The following is a 13,998-nucleotide window of genomic DNA, read 5'->3' as shown; positions in this document are numbered from 1 at the left end:
CAAAACATTATCCACAGACAATTTAAATTTACTCTATTTTTTAAGAGAGTATACTAGCATCTTGGCTGTAGGTGGTTCATCACAATTCAATAAAATTGTTAGAAGAATGAATTGTAAAAAGGTAGAACACTGTACATCATCATACTGAAAGGTTTAATGGGTCCAAAGCACAAAAGGTTAAATTTTAGTAGTTTCTTTAAATACACACTCACTATTGTCAGATAATTTACTTCAGCATTATAGGAACCTCTAGTGATGAAGTGTCTGAAAGCCACTTTTAACTCCTCCAGGTATATCTCTTGAAATCTTGGCTGCAGGTAAAAAAAAAAAAAAAAAAAAAAAAAAAAAAAATCTAATCCAGTGCTGCCCAATCAGCGTAGGAGGCCGGGGCTAGGCAGTTGGTCCTGACATTTAAGATGAGAGTGACCAGCCTCACTCATCCCTGAGTGGCATTACGTGAGCAGTAAACCCCAACCATGGATGGGGTGATGAGAGAAATAAAAACACGAGTAATAAAGAGAGGGATGGCACTGGTAATGAATGGTGATGGATGAAAAACAGTAATCCCCGTACTTTCCGGACGACCACTTTCCGGACATTGCAGGCATGGACCTTAGGAACCCAAAAATGGCCAAAAAAAGAAAAAAATACTAAAAAAATCCTAATTTTTTCCCACCCGTAATTTGAAATTCCTGGGCGGTGCCGAACAGCTGGTTTACACCATGGCCCCTTCACCCCTTCCTCCCCCTCCCCCCTCCCCTGTCAAGGTTGCCATTTGGTATTTTTCATTACCAAGTGTGGGCCAATTTGGTAATGAAAAATTCGTTTGGTAATGAATCAGAATAATGCATTACCAAACGGATTTTTCACATGTATGAGGATACACAGGATGAAGATGGTGGATTGTTTGCTCTCTCTGATTAATCTGCTAGCCTACATAGCATGAAAATAATCAACATGCTGTTAATTATAAGGAGAGTGATTACATGTATTTCCACTTGTATATATAATGCTAGCTTTACGAGTTTGGTAATGAAAAGTTAAATTTAGTAATGAAAATTGAGGAGTTTGGTAATGTGGCCGTTGCAATCTGGCAACTCTGTTTCCCCGTTATCAACAATTACTGCCTAACTTCGGTCGTGAGTAGATGCTTATCGCAATGGAAACCACACGTGCTCGTTTTTTTGTGAATAAACAGTGAATAAACTGCAATACCTCGCCACTAGACCACACGGGAATTTACAGTGTTAAGAAATTAGAACTTAAAGTGCAAAGGATCAACTGTGGAGTGCAAATTGGCGGATGAAACTGGCGGTTGAATCTGGCGTGGTGCAGTTAAGAACAATGTGCAGTGTAAAACAATTATAACTCACAGTGCAAAGAATTAAGTGCAGCACAACACTGGATTACTGTATGTGCTTCAAGAGCATTTTCACCACTGCCAAATCCTTTGAAAACGCGGCCACAGACGTGCTGTAAGTACCCTGGCTGAAGTATAGTCACTACTAATTCCTCATTCTTTGGTTCCTTTTCATTTATTTCATGTTTTATGTCCATTATTGGTGTGCACATGGTCCTAAATAGGTTTGAATAGGTGCTATGCATGTCCGGTAGGGAGTTATTTAGGTGGCTTTCAAAGTTAGGCTGGGTTAGGGTCCTTAAGTACCAGTCCAGGAGGCGGGGACCCAATTTCCGGACAGGACCACTTTCCGGACATGCCTTTGGCTGTATTACATCGGATAGTAGAGGGGTTACTGCATCTCAAATTTACTGTATGCTGATGATGCAGTACTGCCTGCAAATACCAGACAAGAACTTGGTAGGCTAGTGCAGAGTTTCATTGATGTCTGTGACTATCGTGCCTTAAGAGTAAATGTAGAAAAGAGTAAAGTGATGGTTACTGAGAGAGAAGGTGATTCCCAGTGTGACATTACAGTGAATGGAGAGAGACTGGAATTCTTGCAGCTGCACGAGGCTTACATGAAAGAGTGCTAGTGCCAGCTTTAACACATGGATGTGAGGCTATGGTGTGGCATGAAAATGGAATGTCAAGAGTAAAAGCAGTGTAGATGGGACTGCTGAGGAATGTATGTGGAGTACAGAGGGTGGATCTGTGTTATCTTCTCCTCAATATCACTGCTCTGGTCCATAAGACTGCTTGCTTGCCTAATTGTCTCTGTGTCATTTTTGAACTCTTCCATAACACTCTCGTGATTGACTACTGTACTTACCATTTCACTCATTTTCTTCCTAAGTGTACTCAATTTCAGTGTTAGTTCACTGATGGTTGTGTCTTTCTTATTGGCCTCCCTTCCTAGTTTTCCTATTTCTTCCTTTTGCAAGTGCATTTGCTTCTTTATTTCATCAATTTCATTTTTGAAAGCCATTTCTAGTTTGTTTACACGTTCAACCAGTCTATTGTGGGTCTCCACATCAGCCAGTTCTTGGTAGAAATTATCATTTTGATTTTACTTTTATCCCTTTTCTTTTCCAAATTTGCTTTACTAAAGTATGTATCCATTTTGCAATACTAAAAGTGCAAAGCATGTACTTACAATCCCCGTGTTGTTGTAGTCTAAACAAACATCAGATGACTCAGTGTATTCTTTGGTCTTGGTTCTTTTTCCTGTTTGAACAAGTCTTGTTTAAACTTATTATTTTTTTCCTTTTAATAATGAAAAATCATTTAGTCTAACCTGGTACAGAGCTTGACTCATACAAAGATACTAATTTAGGTAATGCCACTGGCCGTGTTGGTTCGGTACGGAGCGCCGATGTCGCACGTCCGTCTCGGTTGAATCCCTCTGTGTGTATGTGTGTGTGTGTGTGTGTTTTATATTCACGTGTGTGTGTTTTATATTCACCCAATCAGTATATTATTTCATACAGCAAACTAATACTTGTCATTGCAAACTGCAATAACCATGTGTTCTATAAGTATCAGATATAAATTAGGGACTTTTTCTTACCTTTCCTAGCACCTTTACCTTAGGGACTTATTCTGCGTAGTGCATCTAAATAATTTCTTACAATTTAACTACCCACTATCAACATAATTGTTTATCCAATTGTATACGAGGATACTGTCTATCTATCTATTGCCAGACGCCTTAATCCCGTAAGGGGTGGCCACAAACAAATCGCCTCCATGTCGCCTCGTACCGCGTCAGGATAAATCGCAAAATAAGAGGTGTTGCGAAGCCTTTTATGTCACTTACAAAACAGCCTATAAAAAAAGACAGTGCAACACAGGCTCTTTTTTGTTTATATGCATAATTTTCCTCTCTCTCTCTACGAGTGTGTGTGTGTGTGTGTGTGTGTGTGTGAATCGAGAGTTACGGTAGGCCTCACAGACACCAGCTGTTTCTTAGGGCATTAGGTCAGAGCAGAGTATGACGGGCTGGCAAGATCAACCAATATAGTTGTTATGTACCTACGACCAACCTTTAGGCAATAACTGGCGGCAAGGTAAGAAGGACGTGATTAAATGTGACCAATCAGTGTACGGGGCAGATCACAGGGCAAGGTGTGGCCCGTGTGAGGGTTTGGCAAATTTCACACAGTTTTTATTCAGTTTTAGCCAACTTGGTGGATGGGTTGAGCGCCGGCCAAGGAGCAGACGTACTGCTTTTGAGAACAACAGATCAAAAGTCAGGGAAGAACAAAAGAACAAAGAGATACGGTTTTGAGAACAATCAGCCAGAAGTCAAGGTCACAGGAAAAGGTCAAAGCTCGAGCCACGTATCTGTAAGTGAATAAGTGAAAGAATTTTGATCTGACTTAGATCCCACTTAGTGGATGAGTTGAGGATCACCCTCGAGTGTGATCTAGTGTTCTTGAGAGAGACAGGTCAAAGGTCAAATTCCCACGACAAGATCAGCTTAAACAGATGCTGTCTGATATAAACTAAACTTTGTGGAAGGCTTCAGGTACAAACATAAAAAGGGAAAGAGAAATTCAGTTCTGAGAGCAGTGGAAGGGTAAGATAGCAGCGAAAGATTAAATTTCAAGATCACTGGAAGAAGTCAGTTCAAACATTACTGATCTTACCTGAAGGTAAGTTAGTGGAACTATTAAGATGATAGACAAGAATGACGTTATCTGATATTAAGAGTCATTTGTCGACGGTCAGGGTCGCAGGCCAAAGGCAAATATTCCTTCAGATCAGTTGGTGGACGCCAGTGCTGAACTGTATTATTACTCTTATTATTACTATTATTATTATTAGTATTAGTATTATTGTGGTAGGTGGGGCGCTCACCATCCACTCACTCGATGTAGTGCTGCTCTCGGGTGTCTGCCCTTTCCTCTCCTCCATCCTTCGTTCCTTCCATCTTCTTTCCTTCATTCTTTCCTCGTCCTTCTGCCTACAGGTGACTTTACACTCCCTCCTTTGTCTTTCTTTCCTTCATTCTTTCGTTTTCCTTCTGCCTGTGGATGACTACACTGAGTGACAAGCCAAATGGTTTCCTGTACACCAGGAAACCATTTACTATGCTGGGTGGTAACCATATAACCAAAGTTTGGCGCCTGGTGGTTTAGTGGGTAATTATTGTGCTCCAATCGGATTAAATCGGTGAAGGTTTATATCCAAGGGGTGGTTGGGGTTTACTGCTCATGTAATGCCACTCAAGGATGAGTTGTCATAAAAAGACCAAATTATGGCGCCTGGTGGTTATTGGGTAATTAAGGCGCTCCAGTTGGTGTAAGTTTATATCCAAGGGATGGTTGGGGTTTATTGCTCATGTAATGCCACTCAGGGATAAGTGAGGCTGGTCACTCTCATCTTAAATGTCAGGACCAACTGCCTAGCCCCGGGCTCCTACGTTCCTCATGGGGCAACGTAGGACTGGATGATGGATAGATGGATTATTATTATTATTATTATTGTTATTATTATTATTATTATATTATTATTATTATTATTATTATTACTGCCGTCATCACCGTCATCATTATTATCTAATCCTGTGTTTCCCCATGAGAAGCCTAGGAACCCGGGGCTAGGCAAGTTGGTCCTGACATATAAGATGAGAGTGACCAGCCTCACTCATCCCTGAGTGGCATTACATGAGCAATAAACCCCAACCATCCCTTGGATATAAACCTGCACCAACTGGAGCGCCTTAATTACCCACTAACCACCAGGCGCCATAATTTGGTTATATGGTTACCACTCAGCGTGGCAAATGGTTTCCTGGTGTACAGGAAACCATTTGGCTTGTCACTCAATATATATAGAGTCACCCGTAGACAGAGGGAAGAGGAAATAAAAAAAGGAAAGAAAGACAGAGGTAGGAAGGAAAGAAAAAAAGAAGAGAGGAAAGGGCAATCACCCGAGAGCAGTACTACAATGGGTGAGTGGATGGTGAGCGCCCCCACCTATTGTTGTTGTTGTTATGATTATAATAATAATAATAATTATTATTATTATTCCCCCTCCTCCTCCTCCTCCTCGTAGTAGTAGTAGTAGTAGGAGTAGTAGTAGTAGCTAGTAGTAGTGTTATTATCATACCTAACCTCATTAACGCAACCTAACCTAACCTCACCTAACCTCACTAACAACCTAATCTAACCTGACCTACCCTAACCTAATCTAACCTCACTTACGCAACCTAACCTGACCTAACCTCACTAACAAGTTAATTTAACCTTACCTAAGCTAACCTGACCTAACCTCACAACCTAACCTAACCTCACCTATGCTAACCTGACTAACCACCTAACCTAACCTGCCCTAACCTTCCTGTCCATTGTACAGCCTGTGTGAAGACAAGACCAATAAGGATGAGCAAGCAACGCCTCCTGTCTGGCCATGAGGTCGAGTTCCTGTCCGGTGAAGACCTAGGGAAGGTCAGCGAAGGCCTGACGATGTTCAAGAGTGGCTTTGTACGCATCCTGCCTGACGGATGGCTGTACCCGGGCATCGCCGCTCGCTACCTGGACCAGATTTACAGCATAGAGGTACCCTAACACATTTCCCTTAGCGATTTGTTTTCCATGTCTGCTACACGACATCTGGACCGGATTTACAACATGGAGGTGCCCTAATACAGTTTCCTTAGCGACTTATTTTCCATGTCTGCTACACGATATCTGGACCGGATTTACAGCATGGAGGTACCCTAACACATTTCCCTTTGCGACTTATTTTCCATGTCTGCTATACGACATCTGGACCGGATTTACAGCATGGAGGTACCCTAACACATTTCCCTTAGCGATTTATTTTCCATGTCACAACTCAGTGTCATACTCCAAGACACAAGCTGGAGGTATGTGCTGTATTCTGTGTGGCCTTGGAGATACCGTAACGTAACTTCTTTAGCGATTCATTTTCCATGCTCCAGCTGCCCCTACACAACGATAATAGCGATACGACTATTGATGAGGAGGATTGCTGTGGCCGGGAATAATGTAAAGGACGATAAATAATGACCATGATAACGGTAATGATAAAATGAAGATGATGAAAAATTTGCTGATGATAATGATGATGATGATTGATGATGACAATGATAGTGATGTTTATATTATCAATTATGATGATGATGATGATGTCGAAGATGATGATGATGATGACGATGACAAAAGTTTATATTATTAATGATGATGATGATGACGATGACAAAAGTTTATATTATTAATGATGATGATGATGACGATGACAAAAGTTTATATTATTAATGATGATGATGATGATGATGATGACAAAAGTTTATATTATTATTGATGATGATGATGATGATGATGATGACGATGACAAAAGTTTATATTATTATTGATGATGATGATGACGATGACAAAAGTTTATATTATTAATGATGATGATGATGACGATGACAAAAGTTTATATTATTAATGATGATGATGATGATGATGATGACAAAAGTTTATATTATTATTGATGATGATGATGATGATGATGATGATGACAAAAGTTTATATTATTATTGATGATGATGATGATGATGATGATGACGATGACAAAAGTTTATATTATTAATGATGATGATGATGATGACGATGACAAAAGTTTATATTATTATTGATGATGATGATGATGATGATGACAATGATAGTGATGTTTATATTATCAATTATGATGATGATGATGACGATGACAAAAGTTTATATTATTAATAATGATGATGATGATGATGATGATGATGACGATGACAGTAAAGTTTATATTATTAATAATGATGATGATGATGATGATGACGATGACAAAAGTTTATATTATTAATAATGATAATGATGATGATGATGATGACGATGACAAAAGTTTATATTATTAATGATGATGATGATGACGATGACAGAAAAGTTTATATTATTAATAATGATAATGATGATGATGATGACGATGATGACAAAAGTTTATATTATTAATGATGATGATGATGATGATGATGATGATGACAAAAGTTTATATTATTAATAATGATGATGATGATGATGATGACGATGACAAAAGTTTATATTATTAATGATGATGATGATGATGATTTTGCAGCTCCAGCCAAACGACGTGTTTCTCATCACGTTCCCCAAAAGCGGCACGACGTGGATGCAGGAAATTCTTTGGATCATGGCAAATAACCCAGAGGTGGACCCCAATAACGAGGAGATGAAGGAGAAGCTGTGGGTGCGCTCCGTGGATCTTAGGTAATTGTGTGTGTGTGTGTGTGTGTGTGTGTGTGTGTGTGTGTGTGTGTGAATATTCAGGCTGTGTCTTTCTCTGTACCGGTCTGTCTTTGCATCATTCCACATAAGAACAACAGCAGGATTGAATTTTCACCTCGGCGGCAGAATGATCACCAGGCTAAACCACATACGAGTTTGGAGCAGTGAGGACGTTCAAAATATCGACATGAGACATTTTCGTAGTATCGGCATAAATACCGTTTTGAAATAGATGAATATTGTGTGAAAATAGCTTAGACATAATATACTGACTGAAATACTGTATTATGCCTCGACTTTGACATAAATAAGGAAAATACAATATCGGAGACCGTCCATCTTGCCACACTGATAAATTACTTATTTCCCTTTTTTACGGCCACTATCTTTTTTTTTTTTTTTTTTTGAGGGAACAGTCTTACGGGCTCTTAACCTTTGGTTCCTTCTTCCTTGAAAAAAAAAAAAAAAAACATCATTCAGCATGCGCTTGATACTGTGTCAAAACTTTTTTTTACAAGGAAGTGAGTCATACGAACCCGAGCGCTAACAAATCTATCTATCTACCTGTCTATCTATTTATCATTCTATCTATCTGTCTATCTACAGTATAATCAGACGCCTTAATCCCTGCACTTCCCCGTCACGGTGTACTCCCTCTAACTCACACTATGCAATTCCAGTATAGATATGCTCTTCGACAACAGCGAACTACCCGAATCGAGTACGGATTCGCTCAGAGAGAAATTCAGCCGCCTGTGTCCTGGGAAGAAGGAGGAGGACGGTATGTCGATTCAGCTAGCGGAGGTTCTGCCCTCGCCGAGAGTGATGAAGTCGCACTACCCTCGGGAGCTGCTCAACAAGGACATGCTTAAGAAATGCAAGGTAGGAGAGAGAGAGAGAGAGAGAGAGAGAGAGAGAGAGAGAGAGAGAGAGAGAGAGAGAGAGAGAGAGAGAGAGAGAGAGAGAGAGAGAGAGTGTCTCACTGTTAACCATTTATATTCTTCACATTAAATCTCACTGTCATCTATACTAATGACGCAAACTGTGTGGAGTTATGAACAATACAGATAACATTCAAGGAAACGTGAAGGTGTAATATGCAAAATAAGTCGTCCAGGGAGAGGTGTTACGAAGAGCACACAGAGAGTAAACACACCTGCACCCTTCAGTCCTAAATTTTGACCGTGCCTTGTATTATTTTTGTTCCCCCTAACCCTCAACCTTCCCACCAAGTCGTGTCTAACCTGTCTGCGTTGACCTTCCCCTGTGTCTATTCCCTTTGGCCTATTATTCTCAAAATCGAATCATTTCATTCTTGGCTGACCCTTAACATTCCACCAAGTTCGGCCAAAACTGAATAAAATGTTTAAGTAATAGATCCGGGTTAACTTAGGTCAGGTTAGGTTAGAATATATGACTTTATTCTGTGACTAACTTTATGGTTCTTAAAATCGAATTATCTCACATCCACCTGTCTCTTAATCCTTCCAACAACATTAGCTTTATCGGATTGAGACATTACTTGCCCTTGTTCTTTGTCCTTGGCCTTTGTACTACTGTTCTACAAAGCAACAGGTCAGCACCACTGCTTATCCCCAACAACTGCACTAAATTATGTTCAGATAAAAAAACTGATAAAGTTATACTGTTCACACACACACACACACACACACACACACACACACACACACACACACACACACACACACACACACACACACACACACACACACACACACACACACACACACACACACAGCAATAAAATACAGTCGATCGTAAGGGTGTAATGAAAACAATGATGATGACGATAATGATGATGATGAACAACAACAACAACAACAAGAACAACAACAACAACAATAATAATAATAATAATAATAATAATAATAATAACAATAAGAGTTAGAGCACCGTAAATTTGTCCAAGGACAATTTTGATAAAGAAAAACTTCCCTCAGACATTGTCTACAAGAAGCCGAGTTTTAATGGGATCTGAGGTCAAGGTCACTGATCCAGCGCATACCACCTTAGGTCATCAAGATCTATAAGCCCACCAAGTCTGGTGGCTGTAGCTTTATTCTTTCATGTAAAATCAGGCAATTTCTCCTTCTTCCAGGGTAGTCAAAATTTTGGACCATAGGCAATATCACAGAATAATGATCCGATCTGGACTATATTAAGCCCTGCGTTCTGGCCGCGTCCCATGTATATGCCATTACAAATTTCAGCTCCTTAACTTAGATGGTTCTTAGGTTTTAGGTTCACTTTTTTTTCCCCTAATCCTATCCGAGTTCCACTGGTAGGATCAATAAGATATTTGGTCAGATGAAGCGGCCAACCAGTACTATAATATGGTACAAAATGAAGACTGTAACTCCAACGGTATGCCAATGGCAGCGACTTAGATCTTCCCACAGCGATGTGGAAGTTTTATTAACAACAATGGCGTGGACAACGAGAAAGGGAAAAGGAGGACGAAGACGATAATGATGATGATGATGATGATAATGATGGATTGATGGTGACTGATGATGATGATAATTATGATCAATGATGACGATAATGATAAGTGATCATGATAATGATGATGATGATGATGATGTTACAGGTAGTCTACGTGGCCAGGAACCCCAAGGACATGATGGTATCCTTCTACCACTACGCACGTGTGGTCAGGAGTGGAAACTATCAAGACTCATTCGAGAAGTTTGCCAGGGCTGTCATGAAAGGCGAATGTAAGTGGAGAATATAGTTCAGAGATTTTAGTACAGATTACATTAGTGATTATTGTACAGAGATTATAGTACACGGATTACAGTTCAGAGATGGAGTACACAGATTATAGTACAGAAATTACAGCACTCCTTAACTCCCAGTGACTTGCTCTCTTATTTACCCTTGCCTCCATCAGGGTGACGTGCACCCTGATTCATCCTTGCTTCTATGGGACGATATTAGTTAACTTTACAAAGGACTCGCATACTGAAGGGGTTAATTTAGGATGCATTTAACTCGTCCTGTTTTTAAAATCTCTCCTAACCTGAAATAAAACTATAAGGTGATAACAATACATTTTTAAAAGCGTTATTTGGATGAATGGATTAAAAGAGGTGTTATCCATGGGGTTTGGGAGGTCTGGCCCCCCCTACACCCCCTCAGACCCTCTGCCCCCCACTAGCCCCCCATTTAAAGTTTCTAATTATTTAATGTGTAACAATATGCAACACTGTGCCGTATACTTTGTGGGGGCTTACTAAGAACCCAATTATCGGTATGTATAAAGTAATACGAATATGTGAAATTTTTAGCAGCCTGTATGGTTGTATGTACGAGTATATGTATGTACGCATGCATGTACAGTCGTGGTCATAAATAATCACCTATCCCTCAGTACGCTGTGGCTCAGGCTGCCTCATTTATGCGCGGCAAGTCACAGTGGAGCAAGAGGGGCTGAGAGGACGGGGCCAGAGATGACATTGTTTCCTCGGTGGCGCGATGATTGCAAGAGGTTATTGAGGCAGGAGGCCACTGCACTACTTACTCAGGCTTTCCTGGTTGCTTTGGCTTTACCAATGTCGGTAAACATTGCCATAGATATATTTTGGGAGTCTGAGTAGGATTTTGTTTCATTTTTCTTCTAACATTTTATGAGAGCTAACGTAATTATATCCACCCATGTGCACAGACATCAAATTTATTTACCTTTTGTGCACAATTATTTTAAACAGCCTTTTGATATAGAGATGCCATAAAATAGTTGACATGATGGTGGCTGTATAGAGGGAGTGTATACCGAGAGGATGATCATATTTACTGTGGACACAGCCATGCCACAGGTAGCACATGATATTTAGTTTCAAAATTAATTACATGTAAGGGTAAAGGACGTTTCTTAAACATCAAGGAAGTCAAAGCCATCCAGATTCCATTCTGCATCCGAAGTCAAAATATAGTGATAAACAGAAGTATCTGACTCATCACTGACATATATTTGATCTGTCACGTCAGTATATTTCCCACTCGAGCCAGCCCTTGATATCACCGCCTATCTGAAGCTTGTTATCTGACGCCGGTAATAAGATGAAGTGCATCGTTATCTACCGAATATAAATTCAATTATATATCATGCCCTGAATGAAAGAAAATAGACAAATAATATGACCATCACCTCGTATTCATTCTCCCTCCCCTACTCACCCTCCCTCCCCTCCCTCAGTCCACCCCCACACCATCACTCGTTCCCCCCCTCACCTTCCTTTCTCTCTCTGGCCCCTTCCTCTCAGCCCCTCTTGCTCCACTGTGACTTGCCGCGCATAAATGAGGCAGCCTGAGGCACTGCGTATTGGAGGATAGGTGATTATTCATGGCCACGACTGTATGTACGTTTGATGGTGTGAGTATTTCTGTATTGATTTATTAACTTTCCTGTTGCTATATTTTCTGTGGTGGTGGTGGTAGTCGCCTACTGCCCGTACTGGCCACACGTGCTACAGGCCTGGAGGCAGAGAGACAACCCCAACCTTTACTTCACCACCTACGACGACATGAAGGACGACATCATGGCGGTGCTGCGGCAACTTAACAAATTCCTCGGCAAGAACTTGACGGAGGAACAACTCAAGAAGGTGAGTAGCAGCTCGTGTGGTTAGAAAGGTTAACATCTCTTCCTTACCGGTTTATTCCTAAGTCTGCTCCTTTACTATATTCAAGAAGGTGAATAGGAGAAACTCGTGTGGTTAGGAGGCTTACTCAACATCTCTTCCTTACCGGCTTATTCCTGAGTCTGCTCCTTTACTTACCGGTTTATTCCTGAGGCTTCTCCGTTACAATATTCTTGTGTGTTATTCATGCAATTTACGCCGACGTTAAAAAGATATAAGAAGCAAATAAAGAGGGTACTAATGGATAGTTTGGAAGATAAATCGTTAAGGAAGAGGTGCTAAGACGCCTCCTTATTACTAAAACCCCCGCGAAGGTGTAAGGAAGACGCTTGTGACTGACGGTCGCTGATGTAACACGTGTAGTTGATAGGTGGGATTAGCCTGCATGCCACATTATAGTGCAGTCAGCAAGCATAGGGATATCTCAAAGTTCAGTCATTATCACATTCTCTCTCTCTCTCTCTCTCTCTCTGTTCGTACCTATCTTCATCTACCTTTCTATCTATTTCTCTCAATATCTTCCCCCTCCCTCTCTCTATTTTTTTCTCTCTCTTCCCTCCCCTCTCTCCCTCACTGTCTTCCCTCCCACTCTCTCTCACTACCTCCCCTCCTCCCCTCTCTCACTGTCTCCCTCCCACTCTCTCACTGTCTTCCCCCATTTCTCTCTCTCTCTCTCTCTCTCTCTCTCTCTCTCTCTCTCTCTCTCTCTCTCTCTCTCTATCTATCTATCTATCTATCTATCTATCTCTTCACGTGATAGTCAACGGATTGATTCTGGATCGCGATCTAACTGGTTCTGGACATTTCGTAACACACCTTCCTTCGCGATTTAGTCAGAACACAACACCTGTGCTTCTGTGCTTCTGTGCTTACACCCTGCCTAGGCAAACTCTTTCGCCTTTGTCTGTCAACTTGTATCTTTCCTTCTTGCTGGAAGTTTGCTCTCATTCAGCCAGTCCCAAAGAAGGGTGACCACTCCCAACCCTCCAACTATCGTCCAATTGCTTTAACGTCCTGTATTTCAAAAGTTTTTGAGTCAATTCTTAATAGAAAAATTTTAAGGCATCTTTCCTATCACAACCTTCTTTCCGATCGTCAGTATGGGTTCCGTCAGGGACGCTCCACTGGCGATCTTCTCACCTACCTTTCAGACTCCTGGTCATCCTCCTTTCGGGACTTTGGCGAAAGCTTTGCCATTGCGCTTGACATCTCAAAGGCTTTCGATCGAGTCTGGCATAAATCTTTAATTTCCAAACTGCCCTCCTACGGTTTCTATCCTTCTATCTGTGCCTTCATCGCTAGCTTCCTTTCTGGTCGTTCTATAGCCGCTGTTGTAGACGGCCATCGTTCTTCTTCTAGATCTATCAACAGTGGTGTTCCTCAGGGCTCTGTCCTATCACCAACTCTCTTCCTTTTATTCATCAATGATCTTCTAAGCTGTACATCTAACCCTATCCACTCATACGCTGACGACTCCACCCTTCACCTTTCCATTCGGTTCCCGCAACGCCCATCTTAACAGTTACTTCAACAAACAAGGGATGAGGCTGTGGCACACCTAATGTCTGATTTGGCTCGTATCTCTGACTGGGGTAAAAATAATATGGTTGTCTTTAATGCATCTAAGACTCAGTTCTTACACCTA

The 13,998-nt window shown here is 40.9% G+C and overlaps 1 protein-coding gene across 1 annotated transcript in view; it reads left to right on the top strand.

The window, feature by feature from the left end:
- The first annotated feature begins 5,787 nt into the window (after positions 1-5,787).
- LOC145391480 (sulfotransferase 1E1-like) overlaps positions 5,788-13,998 on the top strand; it is a 9,965-nt gene continuing 1,754 nt past the window's right edge. The window contains exons 1-5 of the mRNA XM_080266091.1: positions 5,788-5,964; positions 7,520-7,671; positions 8,370-8,571; positions 10,301-10,427; positions 12,151-12,317. Of these exons, the coding sequence (XP_080122217.1) occupies positions 5,788-5,964; positions 7,520-7,671; positions 8,370-8,571; positions 10,301-10,427; positions 12,151-12,317 (825 nt within the window). The remainder of the gene's footprint in view (positions 5,965-7,519; positions 7,672-8,369; positions 8,572-10,300; positions 10,428-12,150; positions 12,318-13,998) is intronic.

The sequence above is a fragment of the Coenobita brevimanus genome, chromosome 18 (assembly GCF_032717465.1).
Source record: "Coenobita brevimanus isolate Jiangsu-jjx chromosome 18, ASM3271746v2, whole genome shotgun sequence".
In the NCBI taxonomy this organism is placed as follows: Eukaryota; Metazoa; Arthropoda; class Malacostraca; order Decapoda; family Coenobitidae; genus Coenobita; species Coenobita brevimanus.
The sequence above is the reverse complement of the archived record's forward strand: the minus strand, read 5'-3'. Positions and strand labels throughout refer to the sequence as shown.